Below are 16,167 nucleotides of genomic sequence, written 5' to 3' on the forward strand. Positions count from 1 at the left end.
TGAGAACCCCTACCTCCCAGGCTTTCTCTGCAAGTCCTGCAGAGTCTGCTCCCTTAACTCTTGGGGGTGGGGGAGGTGACAACTGTGAGCCAGAACTCAGGAGTTTCCAGGGTGCAGGGCCCTCCAGCTCCCCCTGGCCCTGGGGCCCTTCCCAGACACAAGGCCTGGCCTCAGGACAGAGATGCAGAGCAGCTGCAGGCACAGGGTTCTTTATTATAGGTGGTGTCACCGTGAAGGAGTCCTGGTCCCAGGGGCCATGACCTCGGCCAGCTGGCGGTCAGGGCTGGGCTGGATGCCCCCAGTCTCATTTCCCAGCTCTCTCAGGGTGTCCCTGGGGAGCCGCCATCACTCTGCAGATTCTGCATCAAACCTAAGGTCCTGGAGAACCTCGCTGATCGCCTCCATGGTTTTAATTACCCTAGGAGAGCGGATGGGAACTATAAATAAAACCCAGATGGGGCGAATTAGCCGCCCCTGCAGTTAGCTCCGAGGGGGCTGTGCCAAGCCCCAGGCCCTCCTACCCATCCACTGCCACAGCCCCGGGCAGTGCTGGGTTCCGTGCTCTGTGGTCAGAGTTTGGGGATGGAAGAGGCCATCTTGGCCAGTGTGCAGGCCATGGGAGGTTAAGAGTGCCAGCTTGGCAGGTCCCGACTCCTAGCTCCGAGTCCAACCATATGTGCAGGACCGGCACGGGCCAAGGGGGACAGCTGTGTCCCAGCAATGCACTTTTGAGTTTCTGCGGGGAAGTTTCAGAAATGTGTGCATCTAGGGACACCAGGCAAGGACTCCAGGTGCTGCCCCCTGAAGCCTGCGTGCACGTATGACTAGGCCCAGGCAAACCCAGGCAGGCCAGCCTGAGGGGCGCCGGCGCTCACTTCAGCTTCAGCTGGTGCATCCGTGCGGCGTCCGCGTGTCCCGCCAGCTCTGGCGATGCCATCAGCTGCAACATGGCCACCTGGTGGGGGGATGGGCAGCGGGGAGGACGTCACAGCAGGCAGAAGCCCCTCCTGGCCTCCCCCGCTGTTCCAGAGACTGAGGAGTTCAGAAAGGGAGGGCTCCTCAGGGAAAGGGAAAGGGGGCGGGGCAGGGTCCGCGCGGGGCGCGCTGTGGGTGTGGCCTTGTGTGCTTGTGGCCTAGGGAAACCTAGGGAATTTCAACCAGATTGGCGGCCAGAATGGAGTGGTTGGAGCCCTTATGGTCCCAAGTAGGAACAAGACACTATGGATCCAGGTGGAGGCAGGTCGCAGATTCTTCCTGGGATTCGGTTCAGGCGGGGGAGGACTAAGCCAACCGCAATGTGGGTGCGGCTTCACATTGCCCAGCCCCGCGGGTTGGCTGAGGGGCAGAGCGGGCGGGGCTTGCAGCTAGGATGTGACTCAACTGTGGATACTCAGGAGGGGAGGTGGCCCGAGAATCCTCTTATTGGCAGGTTGAAAGTGGGACCAAAAAACTGGTAAAGTCGAAAAGGTGGCGGGCCAGGGATTTAGCTCAGTGGTTCCGCCGCCTGCCTCGCAAGCACAAGGATCCGAGTTCAATCCCCGGTACCAAAAAAAGAGAAAGGGTGGAGCCTTGGGAAGGGATCCAAGTTTCCGGGAATCCCCTTGGGTTGGGCTGGGATGAGGTGGGCGTGTCCTGAGCTAAGAACAAAATTTAGAAAAATTGGGGGGGGAGCAGCCAAGCGTGGTAGCACACGCCTGAAATTTTGGCATTCTGGGGGGCTGAGGCAGGAGGGTCACAGGTTCAAGACAAGCCAGAGCAATTGAGTGATTTGATGAGACCCTGTCTCAGAGTAAGATGGGCTGAGGGGGCCGGGGATTTAGCTCAGTGGTTCTGCCGCCTGCCTCTCAAATGCAAGGTGCCAAGTTCGATCCCCGGTACCAAAAAAAAGAATGAAATTAAAATGAAAAAGCATAAGTACAACATATGTTTGGCCGGGGATTTAGCTCAGTGGTTCTGGCGCCTGCCTCGCAAGCACAAGGTCATTGAGTTCAATCCCCGGTACCAAAAAAATAAAAAAATAAAGAAGGGCTGAAGATGTAGCTCAGTGTTAAGGGCCTAGTTTCAATCCCCAGTATTACCAAAAAAAGAAAAGAGGGGTAGGTTAGGAAGCAAAGCTCGAGAGCGCCCAAGGGAAGACTGAGGGGTGGGAGGCCGGGCCGGGCCAGGCTTGCTCACCGTGGTCAGGCGCGTCTGCTCTAGCTGCTGCAGGCTGCGGATGTGACCGGCGAGCAGCGGCTGCGCGCGCGGCCCGGCCAACTCTGCTTCCAGAGCCAGCGCCTCGCGCGAGGCGGAGGAGAAGGCCTGAGTCACCTCGTGCACGACGCTCCGGTAGCTCGGGAAGTCGTGGTGCGGGCCGCTCTGCAGATACCGGCGGTGGGCTCTGCGGCGGGCGGAGGTCCTGCTATCGCACCCCCACAGACCGGCGACACCGGGCGGGCCCGCCCCGCGCCCCGCGCCCCGCGCCCCGCGCCCCGCTGCACTCACGTCTCCAACTGGCCGAAGGCCCGCGCGCGCTCAGCCTGCAGCTGCTCGATGCGCTGCACCAGCGTCCGCACCGGGGCGACTTTCTGTGGATCGGGAGGCACGGCTGGGGAATGAGGCCGGCGCCCCCGGACCTGCGCCTCCTGCCCCGTGCCAGTCCCCGCCCGAGGCCGGGCTCACCCAGGGCCACCCCAGCTCCTGGAGCCCCGGGGCTCCGGGGGCATCTGCAGTGTCGCGCTCCGCGGCGACGGGGCAGTCTCCCGCGGCCCCAGCGGTGATCATGACTGCTCAGACTGGGCCTCGCGGGGAACGCGTCGCCCGCTGCGCCCAGCGCCCCCTGTAGGCCGGGAGGTCCCCGCGCCGCCCGCCACTGAGGCCGGGACGTCCACACGCTCTGCCTGGCCGGCCCCCTCCTCCTCCACCTTGCGCCGCTCTTGTCGCTAAAAATGGGAGTTAATAGCTACCTGGGCTTATCTCCAGGATGCGCATCTGGTCCTCACTACTGTACCCCATCCAAATGAAATGGGAGCGAGGTTTGAAACGCGCCCTTAGGGCCTGCTGGATGTGACAGAATGGAGCCCAGGTGGGTGTTGAGGAGCAGCACCTCACACCTGCTGAAGCGCGTGCCCTGGGCCAAGGCCCCAAGGTAGGACCAGGGCAGGATCCAGCCAGGCGAGCCCACCGGTCTGAGGCGACTTGGAGTGGTCAGCGAGGCGTGCACAGGGCCTGCATAGTGCTTGGACAGCTGAAGAGCAGGAGGTGGTGATGGCCTAGCTCCGGGGGTCCAGCAACAAGACTGCAGCCTGGCAGCGGGGTCCTGGGACAGAAGCAGACTGCCTTCCCACCAGCCCTTTGTGTGCACCGAATTTAAGGTTTAGCCCAGCATGGGAGTGCACACCTGTAAGCCCAGTGGCAGCAGGCATGTGAATCCAGGACAGCCTGGGAAACCTAGGCAGACCCTCACCCAGAAAACCCTTAAGGTAGGCTGGGTGCAGTTGTGGCACAGTGCTTGCCAGCACAGGGGACCCTGGGTTCCACCCCAGCACCAGAATAGAATCGAACCCTTATAGTTGACATCTCTGGTTCTACATGCAAATCAGGGTCCAGATAGAGCAGCAGTTCCAGCCCTGGGTGGACATTTTTCACTCCCCACATCCAGACCCCTCAGTGCCCAGGCTTTGGGGCACCTCCGAGGCCAACGGGACCCTAGCCAGTGCCACAGCTGAGCCTCGGTCCCAGCAAACCTTCAGCTCCTGGCTCCAGGCAGACCCCAGGCCTAGGAGTTAGGCCTCCTGTGCTTGGCTGTAACAAAAATGTGCAGGGCGGGGACCACCATCTCTTACAAGATCCAGAATGACAGGGACCCCAAAGATGACAGTGGAGGGCTGAGAAGGGTCCCAAAGATGGCCATCCTGCAGCCAACCCCTGGACAAAACAGCCACGTGGACACCAATTGCTGCTCCAGTCAAGTGTGGAGGGAAACTTTATTCGGGCTCCAAGGCCAGTGCACTTGGGCAGGTGGTACCCTTCCGGAGGGGCTGGCGGAGAGCTTTACTTGACCTTCTTCTTGGGGCGCAGGTTGTTGGTGTGGCCACACTTCTTCTTTCGGCAGTTGACGGCACGGGGGTGCAGGCGGGCATAACACCTAGCAGGGATGGGCACAGCTGGGGAGGACACCCCAACGCCATCCCCAACGCCCCCGACCTGGTGCCCATCCCCACCCCAGCACATACTTGCGGCAGATCATCTTGTCACAGTTGTACTTCTGGGCAAGTTGGCGCAGGGACGGCTCGATGATCCCACCTCGCAGGCGAAGCACCAGGTGCAGGGTAGACTCTAGAGGGTTGGCCGAGGGGTGGCGCCTCAGACCCAGCACCACAGGCCCAAGGCACAGCCCACAGCCTGATGGGGACCCCGAGACAGGACCCCACAGTGATGCCCACCAACAGATTTCCCTGACTTTCCCATAATTACATTTTTGTGTGTTTTTTTTCCCCTGGAGCTGGGGATGGAACAACTGACTCACTGAGCCACACCCCCAAAGCCCATCACCTTTTTATGCAGAACTCGATGTGATGTGTTCATGCCAGTCATTTAATAACAAACAAAATGAAGAGAAAACCAGTGCTGTCTTGGAAACAGTGATATCAGATGTCTTCAAGTGACAAAGCAAAATACCCTGCCCTTTTTTCTCATCTTTTTTGTTTTGAGGTGCTGGGGAAGGAACCTACAGCCCACACCCCAACCCAGCTTGATACTCATCATAGGAATGACCACCCTGGTGGCCCCAAGGAGCCTGGCAGAATGCCAACCAGGGCCAGGGTGCAGAGGCCCTGTCTTGAGAACCCAGATGGGCACCTTTCTGGATGTTGTAGTCAGAGAGAGTTCGGCCATCCTCCAGCTGTTTGCCGGCAAATATCAGACGCTGCTGGTCAGGGGGGATGCCTGGAGTGGGGACATGACAGAGCTCAGTTACTGTGGCTGCCAATAGCTCCACAGCTCCTTCCTGCAGGGGTGCCCCAGCAGTGCCTCTGACCCCAAAGGAGACAGGCAGATGTCTAGCCCTCCTCCAAAGTCACAATGAGAACACACTGGCAAAGCAGAGTTCTGCAGCCAGTCCCCGCCCTACACAGGACACGGGCTCCTGGGGCTGAGAACAGCAAATCACAGTAGGGATGGAGCCCTGACCTAACCCAACTCACCCTCCTTGTCTTGGATTTTGGCTTTGACATTCTCGATGGTGTCACTGGGCTCCACCTCGAGGGTGATGGTCTTGCCTGTCAGGGTCTTCACGAAGATCTGCATCTCTGCGTCTGCTGGCAGGTGGGAGAGAGCCATGTGTGTGGCAGCTCTGCCAGGCACCAGCTTGGAGGCTGCCAGCCCTTGGCCCCATGCTAGCCTCCTGTGGCCATGCCACACTGACGTCAGGTGGTTTGTAGGCTGTCCCTTCCTTCTACCCCTCAGAGCCTCCCACACTCTGGTGCGCAACCTAAGCTCACACTTCCTCTTCCCAACTCCTGGATGCTGTTGCGTTTTATTTTCAAGTGCTGGATACAGAAGCCAGGGCCTATAAACAAGTGCTCTGCTCCTGAACTACATTCCAAGTCCCTTTGCAGGTGGGGGCTGAACGGGAGGATCCCAAGTCTGAGGTCATCAGGGCAATTTAGCAAAACCATATCCTCAAAATTTGGAAATAAAGAAAAAGGGCAGGAGGTATACCTCAGTGATAGAGCCCTTTGAATCCAATTCCCAGTGTGGCATGTTTCTGATGGAATGAAAGCGCATCACACAAATCTTCCCAGAGGGTGGCCCCATCTATACAGGCTCTGCAAGGTGCTGCTTACCTCACCACCTGCCCTTTAAAAGCATCTGCCTGCATGGGGATCCAGCCTCCTGCAACACACACCCCTCTCTTTTCCTAACTCCAGGCTGGAACACCCAACACTCTTGGCTTTCTTTTTAGTTATGCACCAACCCACAAGATCTCATTTTTTGCCTCTGGCCCAACCCGTAAACAGTGGCCAGGATTAGGGGTGAAGCTGAGCGGAAAAGCACTTGCCCAGCAGACAAGAGAGCACCGGTTCCATATCCAGCACGGTCAAAACCAAACGAACATGGGGCCGGGGATTTAGCTCAGTGGTTTCGCCGCCTGCTGCGCAAGCCCAAGGACCCGAGTTCGATCCCCGGTACCAAAAAAAAAAAAAAAAAAACCAAACCCAAACGAACATAGAAACGTGGCTGCCCCTTATTGCCTGCCAACCACGTGCCAGGTACTTGTTTAAAAATAGCACATAAAGAGAAGGAAAAAAGGAAGGGGAAGCCTAGAAAGTGGACGCCACCGCCCCGCACTTGGGTGAGGTAAGGGGATCAAATTCAAGGCCAACCTGGCTATTTAACGAGTTGAATGCCGGCCTAAACTATGTGGCCAAATCCTGCCTAACAAACACGGAAAAAAACCCAAACAAATCCGAGAGAGACATCCAAATTAAGGAATTTGGCTCGGCTCGCCCACGAAGGCCCACTGCAGCCCCAAGGCCTCATGGGGTGGCGCGGGCCTCGGAAACGGGGGGCCGCCACCCTGTCGAGACTGGCTCTTCCTGGAGAACTCAGGTCCCCCCTCTCCGCCTCCCAGGACCGCAAACCCCCAGCAGCCCCTGACCAGATGCGAACCAGACGGACCACCGCCACCTACCCGCTCGGCCGCCTCCCTGAAGAGAAAGAGGGCGACGGAACCGGAAACCGCCAGTTCACCGCCAAGAGCGCCTGCGCACCGAGCACGCCGCGCGCTGCGTCACAATCCGCGCCTGGCAGCAGGGCCCGCCCCCAGGCCCCGCCCCCCGTGCCGTCATGTTGGATGTTGGCAAAGGAAGCTTCCCGTCGTGTGGGCGAGCACGCAAAACCGCTTCCGGGCCCAGGTGCCTCCCTCTGGGCCACGTGACAAGCCCGAGCCTGTCAGGCGGTCTCCCTGGCAGTTGCGGACTTGTAGCCAAAGTTTTGAGAATACTTAAACAGAGTAGGGGAATTTTTTCTGCTAATCAAAGGTATGGTGCAGAGGGTCGAGACGCAGAGGTCGGATCTAGATGGTGAAGGGCTCAGGGAATGCCGAAGACTCCTGGGAACCGCGGCTGCGGGAGAGTGAGGATTCTTGCTTCTGAGCCTCGCAGTGTTTCCTTCTACATTCCCCTGTGCTACTATGTATGAGGCAAAGGCAGGCACTCCTTCGAGTCTGGGAAGATGCCTGTAGGTTTTGTTTTTTCGGGACCGGGGATCACACTCAGTACCTAGAGCTTGCAAGGCAGGCGCGGCGCCACTGAGCTAAATCCCTGGGTCGCTAGGTTTTTGTTTTGAGACAGGGTTTCAAACTGTAGTTCCAGCCAGCAAGGAACTTAGATCCTTCTACCTCAGCCTCTTGCCTGCGGAATACAGGCCTGCACTACCATGCTCGACACTTGTCTCAAACTTCTGGGCTTACGTGATTCTCCTGCGTCAGCCTCCCTAGTAGAGTGGTGGGACTACAGACACGTGCCATCCCACTGGCGAGATGCCAACAGCGTAATTCCTGAGTGCTCTGGAGTACTGAGTAGGGGGCAACCCTCTCTGGATCCTCAGTTGTTCACCCTGAGGCCGAGATGGACTCGGTGGGGATGAGAGCTGGCTTCTTACGGTTGTCACCTGGGGACCCATCAAGAGCAGTCCCAACTTGTGTGCACCCCGTCCTGCAGGGCCCCACCCCACACCTCCACTGCCCATCGGTAGACCCAAGGCGGGAAGGAAGATAAGGCTGGCATACGTTCTCCTTAGTAACAGAGTCTTTTATTGGTAACTTCCCAACAGTATCTGTAAACATCGGGTACAAAAATATTCCGTTAAACTGTTTTCCTTGGTGGCTGAGGCGACCCTGGTGATGCCTGCTGGGTCACAGGGTCCACACTTCTTGTCAGAGACAGGCCTGGCGAGGCCAAGGGCCGAGCAGCAGGCTCTGTCTCTAGCCTTGTGCCAGCTCAGGCCTCTTAACCCAGCCGCTGGAGAAAGGATTCCGAACTCCTGGCAGAAGCAGGAGCAGGGAAACTGGATTAGGGTGCAGGGATGGGCGGGGCAAACTCAGGTGTGATGCTGCATGTCCACTTCCAGGGTGTCCTGATCAAGATGGGGGCATCTGGCTCTGGTCTCTGGGGACATTTTAAGTACCGTTCAGAGCACACTGGGGCCCAGCTCTGGGGACTGTTTCTGTCGCCAGCCCCGTGACAGCACCGGGCCTGGGTGTTCCCTGGCGTGGCCCTGGCGTAGCAGAGGGTCCTTCGGAAGTGCAGTGGTCTGAGGGAGAAGAGCGGGAACTAGCAACCCTCAGGACTGCACCCCTGGGGGAGCCTGGGAGCCTAGAGCCTGCTACTCTCCTGGCGTCTCCTCGTTGTCTGTCTGGCTGTGGCAGTTGACGATGGGGGAGCCGGGCTGGATGTGGGACAGGTCCTCGAAGCCGGGGCTGAGGGAGGGCGAGACGGTGTCTGGGCTGGTGTCACAGGAGCCCGTGCTCTGCTCCGAGGTGGCAATGGTGGTGGTGACACTGGGCGGGATAGGGTCTTCATCTTCGTCCTCCAGGAACGACACCTCGGGGATGTCTGGGGGGACCAGCAGGTTGGGTCGGGGCCTTGCTCAGGTGCAGGGGACCTGGCGGCCCCCCCCAGCCCACACGGAGGCCTGGCCTGGCCCACTGGACAAAGGAGCAGACTGAGCCGCGGGCAGTGATGTCACAGAAGGATGGGCTGAGGGCAGGACAGCGACCCCGGCTGTGTCACCTCCCGGCTGCCTGTGCCGGTGGCCCAAGGTGGCAGTGGGTGACAGCCTGGCCCAAAGGGCTCTGAGGTGCACACTGGGCAGGGACAGTCCGAGCCCCAGCCACTTCCATGGCCTTGCAGAACTGCAGGAGACCCCCGGGGGGCCCAGCCCTGGGCGGGGGGCACAGTGGCCCTGGGGACACTTACGGCTGAAAGCCTCTGGGTGCTGCCTGGCCAGCTTCCCTTTCAGTGTCCTGTGGGGACAGAAGGGACGGGCTGATCCTGCTGGGCCAGGGCTGGCCGGTGGCGAGGATGTCCCCTGCCATTTACCACATCCTGTCTCTCTGTCCCTGTCTCCATCAGGAGCCCCAGCATGAAGCCCGGCAGCCACGGCCCTGGCAGCCCCGGGCAGACCTCACCCCAGGTGGGCACCAACCACGTGGCTGTCCTGTCGCCGAGGCTGGGGTGGAGCCAGGCACTGGTCTCTCCTGACAATGGCCTGTGCCCTGCTTCCTCTACTCTTTGGGCCCCCATCCCGCACTGGGGGCTGAACCCAGGGCCTGTGCACTGAGCTGCATCCCCAGCCCTCCTGTCTCGCTAAGTCCCCCAGGCTGGGCTCTAACTCTCGACCCTCCTGCCTCAGCCTCCTGAGTGCTGGGATCACAGGCACGCACCACTGCACTGGGCTTGCTTTGCTCCTGATAAAAGACCTGAGTGGGGCGAAGCAGGTGGGAGTGGGAGGATCACTGTACTTCTCCTGGCCTCTCTGCCGCCACTAATGCAGTGTTACAGTTCCAAAAAATAAATAAAATTGGGCCGGGGATTTAGCTCAATGGTTTCGACACCTGCTGTGCAAGCTCAAGAACCCGAGTTCAATCCCCGGTACCAAAAAAAATAAATAAAGTTAAATAAATAAATAGATAAATAAATAAAATTTAAATTCAAAACCGTGAGCTTTTCCCTCCAGAATGCGGGTCTTCTCAGAACAGTGGTGCCTCACTGGGCCACGCAAGCACAGCCCACCTGATCCTACGGAAGATGCTGTCCAGGTCCCGCTTCATCTCCACCAGCGTCCGTGTGTGGTGCAGGAAGCGCTCGCTCATCTGCTGCAGGCGGGCACTGGACAGGTTGTTGAAGTTCAGCAGCATCTCATTGGTCTTTTCGAAGCGGTCCAGCCTGATGGAGAGGGGGTGAGTGGCCCTGCCCAACTTCCAGGGCACTGCCACCTAATGCTGCTGAGCCCTGGCTCCTGCCACAGCCTTTGCAGGAGCAGCTGCTCCCTTGGTCTGTGCGTGTTCAGGACACTCTGGAAACTCTTATTCAAGCCTCAAAACTCTACTGAGAAAAAAATAAACCCTACAGGCATGGCAACACATGCCTGTGGTCCCAGCACTCTGGAAAGCTGATGTAAGATCATGAGTTTGAGCCTTGTGTGGGCAATTTAGCAACTTCTATCTCAAAATACAAAATAAAAAGAGCTGGGGATGTGGCTTAGAGCAAAGGACCTGGGTTCAATACCCAGTACTGCAGAGAAAAAAATGTATCCTTGGGGCCAGGGATTTAGTTCAGTGGTTTCGCTGCCTGCTGCATAAGCGCAAGGACCCGAGTTCGATCCCCAGTACCAAAAAAAAAAAAAAATGTATCCTTTGTTAGAGTTTGGATCTTTTTTTTTCCTTTTGGTACCGGGGATGGAACTCGGGTCCTTAGCTTGCAAGGCAGGCGGTGGAACTACTGAGCTAAATCCCCAGCCCTGCACCTTTTGTTTTTTGAGGCAGGGTGTTATGGTTTGTGTCTAGATGTCCCCTCAAAGCCTTTGCGATCATAGGTGGCCCTTTCAGAGGTGGCTGAATCTACAGTATGTGATGCTGGGATTAAGGGCATGTGATCACTAAAACAGTACGATGATTGGCTTGGCACCACCCTAATGCTGGCAGTCTAGAGAGGATAAAAGGGGCAGAAAGATGCTGTTAAGGTTCCCTCCTTGCTTTGCTTTTTTTTTTTGGTACCAGGAATTAAACTCAAGACCTTGTTGTGCTTGCAAGGCATGTGCAGTGCCACTGAGGTACATCCTAGCCCTGCTTTGCTACTTTCAGTCTGTCATGAACTGCTGCCCCTCTGCCATGTGCCACCCTGCTTTGGAGCCAGCCGACTATGGACCGAAACCTCTACAAACTGTAAGCCAAATAAACCTTTCCTCTTTAACTTTGGGTGTCAGGTATTTTGTCTCAGCAACAAGAGAAAAGTAACTAGGACACAAACAAGACACAGCGTCTCACTATACTGTGCCCCAGGCTAGCCTCAAACGTAGTAATCCTCCTGCCTCAGGCCCCTGGTGCTGGGAAGACAGGCAGACACCACCACACCTGGCTAAACCTTGCCTCCTTTACACTCTTACCTCAGGTATTTTGTCAGTCACAGAAAATCAACCCACGCACCTTCTCATGGACACGTCTTCCCCCACCCTACTTCCCCAGCCTTACCAGCCCCACGCTGCTCCTCTGGCTGTCCCTGATGCCGTGGGCCAGGAGGGCCCTGTCTGCTTCTGTTCCCCCTTAGCCTGGGAGGTCCCCAGGGGCCAGGTCTGAATCTTCCCTAAAGAACTAAGAGCAGGGCTGAGGGCGTGGCTCAGTGATGAGCACCTGGGTGGTGTCTGATGCCGGGCTCCACCCCTGCACCCCTAAATAGATGAAATTAAAGAACCGCTGGGAGGGTGTGGCCGCACCTGGCATGGCATCCAGGCTTGCCCTTCCCAGAAGCCCCTGGGGCACCCCAGCAGCTCACCACCCTCCCCCAATGGCTACCAGGCCCAGTTCCGTCCTGTGCTGGGGCCCACGGCATCACTCACATGTTCTTCTGGGCCAGGATGATGGCGTTCACATCGTCCACATTCACCATGCTCAGGATTTGGCTGCAGAAGACCTGAGAGGCCGAGTCCGGGGCATCCATCTCCTCCTCCTCCTCCTCCGCTGCCTGAAACAGGTGGCAACAGAGTCTGTTTGGCAACAGGGACAGCAAGGGGCACCTAGAGGTGCTGGACCCATGCGCTGGGCTTTGAGTCTCCCAGGGACCCGACAGGGAGGACGAGATGGGCTGGGTCACAGCACCCAAGCCTCAGTGGTCACCCTCAAACACGGTGTGAGCGCAGCTACAAGGGGTCACGCTTGAAACCCACCTCGCCCGTCTCCGGCCACCCTCCCTGTGCCCCTGTGCCGTCCCCATCAGCAGGACACAGGGCTGCTTCATCAAACACCACCACCTCCGCTGTTTTATGTCCCAAGCGATCTGTTTTACTTTGAGACAGGGTCTCCCTAACTCGCCCAGGCTGGCCTCCAACTGTCCATCCTCCTGCCTCAGCCTCCCAGGTAGCAGGGATCACAGGTGTGCGCCACCATCCCTGGCTCCAAAAGGTCTTCAGGACAAATGCTTTCGGATCACTATTCCACCTCCCCTGTTTCCTCCCTTCTGGCTTCAGTAACCAGTGGATCTCTTGCCCCAGCTACGTAGGTTCCAAGACGGCAGAGGCAAAGGCGGGTCAGGCTCCAGAACCCAACCTAGAACCTGGCAAGGGACACCAGGACTTGGTTGCAGGCATGCAGACAGCACTCTGCACACAGCTCAGATGCCAGACTTTGTTGGGGTTTTTTTGTACCAGTGATTGAACTCAGGACCTTGCACTTGTGAGGCAGGCGGCAGAACCACTGAGCTACATCCCCAGCCACTGAGCTACATCCCCAGCCTGCCAGACTTTCTTTTTTTTTTTTTTTTCCGGTACCGGTCATCAAACTCACTACCAGACTTTTATGAGCAAATGAAAGCCAAGAATTTAGCCGCTCCCAGCCAGGCTGTTGGCCCCAGCAACCAGACTGCTCTGTGGTTCCCAGTGTCCAAACCCACAGCTGATAGCCCCTGTGGGTGGGGCTCTCCACACCTAGCAGGGGCACAAGGGAGGGAGGCTTGGAAAAATTTAGAAACCTGATAGAGCTTGGCTGTGCACCCTACACATTTAGTTATCTACAGAAAAGCCTACTTTTGATCAATTACAATTCACACCCGGGGGGCCAGGGATTTAGCTCAGTGGTTTCACCACCTGCTGTGCAAGCGCAAGGACCCGAGTTTGATCCCCAGTAGAGAAAAAAAAAAAAATAGAACAATTCACACCCAGGGGCCCTGTATAGTGGAGCACACCTGTCCTCCCAGCATTCAGAAAGCTGAGGCAGGAGGACTGACAGGAGTTTAAGGCCAGTCTGGGCTACACAGTGAGACCCAGTCTCAAAACAAAACACAAAAACAAAGAGGGGGGTGTGGAAAAGCCAAAGCCCATTCTACCACTTCCCCATTTATTGAGCACCTACTGTATCCTAGACCAGGCTCAAAGCTCACACACTGGGAACTGTCATCATGAGATGAGGAAACTGAGGTTCAGAGAAACCTAGGGCCCTAGCAACAGGCAGCAAACCCAAGTCACAACGCAAAGGTGTGTGACTAGGAGCTTGGTATCCACCTGGGACAGGCCAGCTGTGTTCCATAATAGCTCATTCCGACCTGAGTGCTGCCTCACTTTTATAGAAAAAAAATGCTAATAGGCATTCTTTTCTCAAGTGAAAATCCCTGCTTTGCAAATGGTAGCAATAAATTATTTCTTCCCAAATATGAAGGTGAAGAATATTTACTGTTTTTGCTTGTTTTTTGTCTATGTACCCCAGGCTGGCCTTAAACTCAGTGATCCGCCTGCCTCAGCATCCTTAGTACTGGGATCACAAGTGTGTGGCCCTACACCTGACTAAGAATATCTGTTTGTGTCCTGAATATGGCTAGCAGTTTGTAGCTCCTTCATCTCTTCTACAAGTGAGCTGCACCAGGCATGGTAGTGCATCCTTGTAATCCCAGCACATGCTGAGGCAGGAGGATCACCATGAGTTGGAGGCCAGCCTGGACCACATAGTGTGTTTAAGGCCAGCTTGGCCCAATAGAAATAAATAAAATAGAACTGAGCTGCATGGAGGTGGAGAGCTCCCTCTCCAGGTTTAACACCCGCTTTTTATTGAGCACCTATTACATGCCAAACTTGGTCACCCAAACTCACAATTGTGTATATAGAGGAGAATTAGAGCCAGACACTCTGGCCTGCACTTGCAATCCCAGCTATTCAGGAGGCTGAGATGGGAGGATCGAAAGTTTGAAGTCTATCTGTGTCATTTAATGAGGTTGTCTCAAAATTTTAAAGGCGGAGTGGGGCTAAGCAGTAGAGCATTTGCCTAGAAATCTGAAGGCCATGGGTTTCATCTCCAACACCAGAAAAGAAAGAGAGAGGGGCGGGGGAGGAAGGAAGGAAAGAAAATCAAGAAAAGCAAAGGAAAGAGAGAGAGAGAGAAGGAAGGAAGGAAGGAAGGAAGAAACAAAGATCACTGAGGAGAGCCCCACAGCTAGGGCCTGACAGGTGTAGGATTTGAACCTCCTGGGACACAATTCTGCTTCAAAGGAGTGCTCTTTCCGGTCTCTAGGTCCCAGATGCGATGGCTACATCTATGGGGTTTATGGCAACCGCTTTCCAAGACTAACCGCTGGGCCAACGCACACACCATGGCACGGATCCAGCAGGGCCTCGGGTCCCTGCTCTGAATCCATTCGTGGGACAAACCCGCAGACGGGAAGGTTTTGTGACCTTGGGAGAGTCCCTTTGCTTCCCTAGTTTCTCATGTTAGGAAATAAGACGATCTCTCCAGGCAGAGTGGCACAAACCCAGCACCCAGGAGGCTGAGACAGGAGGATCTCGAATTCGAGTCCAACCTGGGGAGCACAGTGAGACCCAGTCTTAGAAAAACAAAACAAAACAAAACTAAGAGGAAAAAAAAAAAAAAAAAGACAAAAAAAGAATCAAGAGGACTGAAACCAAACAAGATAAAAAGCAAAGCTCTGGCCAGTCCGGGGCGCACTAAAACGGCTGAGGCCAAAGAATCACTATGGAGATCCTGCTTCTTGACAATAAAAATTTTAAAAAACGGAGCTCCGAGCAAGCTGTTTCCCTAACAGGAAAGTAAAGTCCCAGGACCGCCCAGGCATCAGCATTTGAAACAAAAGCCTCACCGGTGCTTCCAAGAATAGGAGAAAACACTTGTACTCGATTTGCATTTGATAAAGGCTTCTTTTAATCCTCTGTCAGCACTACGAGGCAGACACCATCACCTCCGAGAGAAACTGAGGCTCAGGGGGGCGGGCTCGGTTGCTCAAAGTCGAAGCTAGGCTAGGACGCCACGGTTAATTTAACCCAAAACCCCCGAGTAGGGCGGGGCCCGGGTTTGTGCGCACCGTCCCCACCGAGCGGGGAAACTGAGGCAAAGACAGTGAACGGCGCGGCTCCGGATGACACGGCACAATCTGAACACAGGCGGCCCCAACATCTGCGCCCCGGATCCGGATCGGGATCCAGATCCGGCCCGCGCATCCACTGCGCAGCCGGGGAAACTGAGGCCTTTGCGCAGCAGAAGTGGCCAGATGTGGTCAGCGGCGCGCCCCACCCCATGACAACCCCGGTGCAGCGCCCGACCCAGCCCGGCTCCCCCGCTGCCCCAGCGTCCCCAGCCCCACCCCAAACTCAACCCGGGCGTCGGGGGCGGCGGCACCTCCACATCTGGCAGCTTTGCTCGCGCTTCCGGGATCGCGCCCGCGCGCCCTGACGCCATCACGCACCGTGCGTACGAGAGTGCGTGTCGATAACGAACCGCGGGGACATACGCGCGTAAGCGGAGGCGCGGCAGGAAGGGGCGGGGTTATATGGCGCTCCGGTTCAAGTGCGCATCACGTTAAACAGTCAATCAGACAGTCCTTTCTGCGCCTGCTCAGTTGTCCAAGTCTGCACTACAAAGCAGCCCGGAAGTAGGCTGAAAGACAAATCCCATTATGTGGGAAGACTGCAGCTTCCGCCCCAAGACTCTGGACACTTTAATTTTCTGTACCCGAGCTAGACCCAGACTGGGTGTCAGATTCATTTGGGCTCATAATCTCTGCTATGTACAGTAAATGCTTTGTAAAAGTCTACGTGTTCAAGAAAGATATAAAAATAAAAGTTCTTGTTTAAACCGTCTCGCTGTTGTACGGGATGCTTTGAACTCGATATTAGCCAAGGCTGCCTCAAATGTGTGATCTTCCTGCCTCAGCCTCCTGAGCGATGGAATTAAAAGCCTGCGACACCATGCTCAGTTTAGATGTAATTCTGTGTGTTTGCCTTTTTCTTCTTCACGTCTTTTTTATTAGTGCACATTAGTTACACATATTGGTGATTACACTTTGGCAGCTTTGTACATGAATATAATTTTATTTTAATATATTTACTTTGAGACCCTGCCTCAAAAAAAATATTGTCGGGCTGGGGATTTAGCTCCGTGGCACCGCGCCTGCCTCGCAAGCACAAGGTGCT

At 56.2% G+C, this 16,167-nt stretch overlaps 3 protein-coding genes across 6 annotated transcripts; all 3 read right to left on the minus strand.

Moving 5' to 3' along the window:
• Positions 1-193: 193 nt before the first annotated feature.
• Positions 194-2,795, minus strand: Rex1bd (required for excision 1-B domain containing). The gene is made up of 5 exons (XM_004873381.4): positions 2,662-2,795; positions 2,485-2,567; positions 2,176-2,380; positions 876-955; positions 194-418 (listed from the first exon to the last, which is right to left on the minus strand). The coding sequence occupies exons 1-5, from the start codon at positions 2,761-2,763 to the stop codon at positions 346-348; spliced, it is 543 nt and encodes a 180-aa protein (XP_004873438.2). The 5' UTR covers positions 2,764-2,795; the 3' UTR covers positions 194-345.
• A 1,139-nt stretch (positions 2,796-3,934) lies between these two features.
• Uba52 (ubiquitin A-52 residue ribosomal protein fusion product 1) lies at positions 3,935-6,743 on the minus strand. The gene is made up of 5 exons (XM_004873379.3): positions 6,674-6,743; positions 5,184-5,297; positions 4,840-4,926; positions 4,215-4,317; positions 3,935-4,126 (listed from the first exon to the last, which is right to left on the minus strand). Exons 2-5 carry the CDS (start codon positions 5,284-5,286, stop codon positions 4,033-4,035), a joined length of 387 nt encoding a protein of 128 aa, XP_004873436.1. The 5' UTR covers positions 5,287-5,297; positions 6,674-6,743; the 3' UTR covers positions 3,935-4,032.
• Positions 6,744-7,772: 1,029 nt separating this feature from the next.
• Positions 7,773-15,521, minus strand: Kxd1 (KxDL motif containing 1). 4 transcript variants are annotated; one of them, XM_004873374.4, is made up of 5 exons: positions 15,374-15,521; positions 11,599-11,723; positions 9,777-9,929; positions 8,961-9,007; positions 7,773-8,597 (listed from the first exon to the last, which is right to left on the minus strand). In XM_004873374.4, the coding sequence occupies exons 1-5, from the start codon at positions 15,431-15,433 to the stop codon at positions 8,368-8,370; spliced, it is 615 nt and encodes a 204-aa protein (XP_004873431.1). In that variant the 5' UTR covers positions 15,434-15,521; the 3' UTR covers positions 7,773-8,367. The 4 variants fall into 4 exon arrangements, with proteins under 4 accessions (XP_004873431.1, XP_004873434.1, XP_004873433.1 ...); XM_004873377.4 differs by having other exon boundaries at positions 15,339-15,433; XM_004873376.3 differs by having other exon boundaries at positions 15,351-15,424.
• Between the last annotated feature and the right edge of the window lie 646 nt (positions 15,522-16,167).

This window comes from Heterocephalus glaber, unplaced genomic scaffold (assembly GCF_053883595.1).
Source record: "Heterocephalus glaber isolate CG9 unplaced genomic scaffold, H.glaber_assembly_v1.0 deba00001761, whole genome shotgun sequence".
Taxonomy (NCBI): domain Eukaryota; kingdom Metazoa; phylum Chordata; class Mammalia; order Rodentia; family Bathyergidae; genus Heterocephalus; species Heterocephalus glaber.

Excerpts from the sequence above, each read along its gene's own strand:
- Rex1bd (XM_004873381.4), bottom strand. The coding sequence starts at position 2,763 with ATGATCACCGCTGGGGCCGCGGGAGACTGCCCCGTCGCCGCGGAGCGC. Across the intron at positions 2,381-2,484 it reads GCCTTCGGCCAGTTGGAGAC|AGCCCACCGCCGGTATCTGC; the intron begins GTGAGTGCAGCG and ends CGCCCGCCGCAG. Across the intron at positions 419-875 it reads ATGCACCAGCTGAAGCTGAA|GGTAATTAAAACCATGGAGG; the intron begins GTGAGCGCCGGC and ends CCGCTCTCCTAG.
- Uba52 (XM_004873379.3), bottom strand. The coding sequence starts at position 5,286 with ATGCAGATCTTCGTGAAGACCCTGACAGGCAAGACCATCACCCTCGAG. Across the intron at positions 4,318-4,839 it reads TGACTACAACATCCAGAAAG|AGTCTACCCTGCACCTGGTG; the intron begins GTGCCCATCTGG and ends CCAACCCTCTAG. Across the intron at positions 4,127-4,214 it reads GACAAGATGATCTGCCGCAA|GTGTTATGCCCGCCTGCACC; the intron begins GTATGTGCTGGG and ends CATCCCTGCTAG.
- Kxd1 (XM_004873374.4), bottom strand. The coding sequence starts at position 15,433 with ATGGCGTCAGGGCGCGCGGGCGCGATCCCGGAAGCGCGAGCAAAGCTG. Across the intron at positions 11,724-15,373 it reads CAAAGCTGCCAGATGTGGAG|GCAGCGGAGGAGGAGGAGGA; the intron begins GTGCCGCCGCCC and ends CACCTGTTTCAG. Across the intron at positions 8,598-8,960 it reads GCACCCAGAGGCTTTCAGCC|ACATCCCCGAGGTGTCGTTC; the intron begins GTAAGTGTCCCC and ends TGGTCCCCCCAG.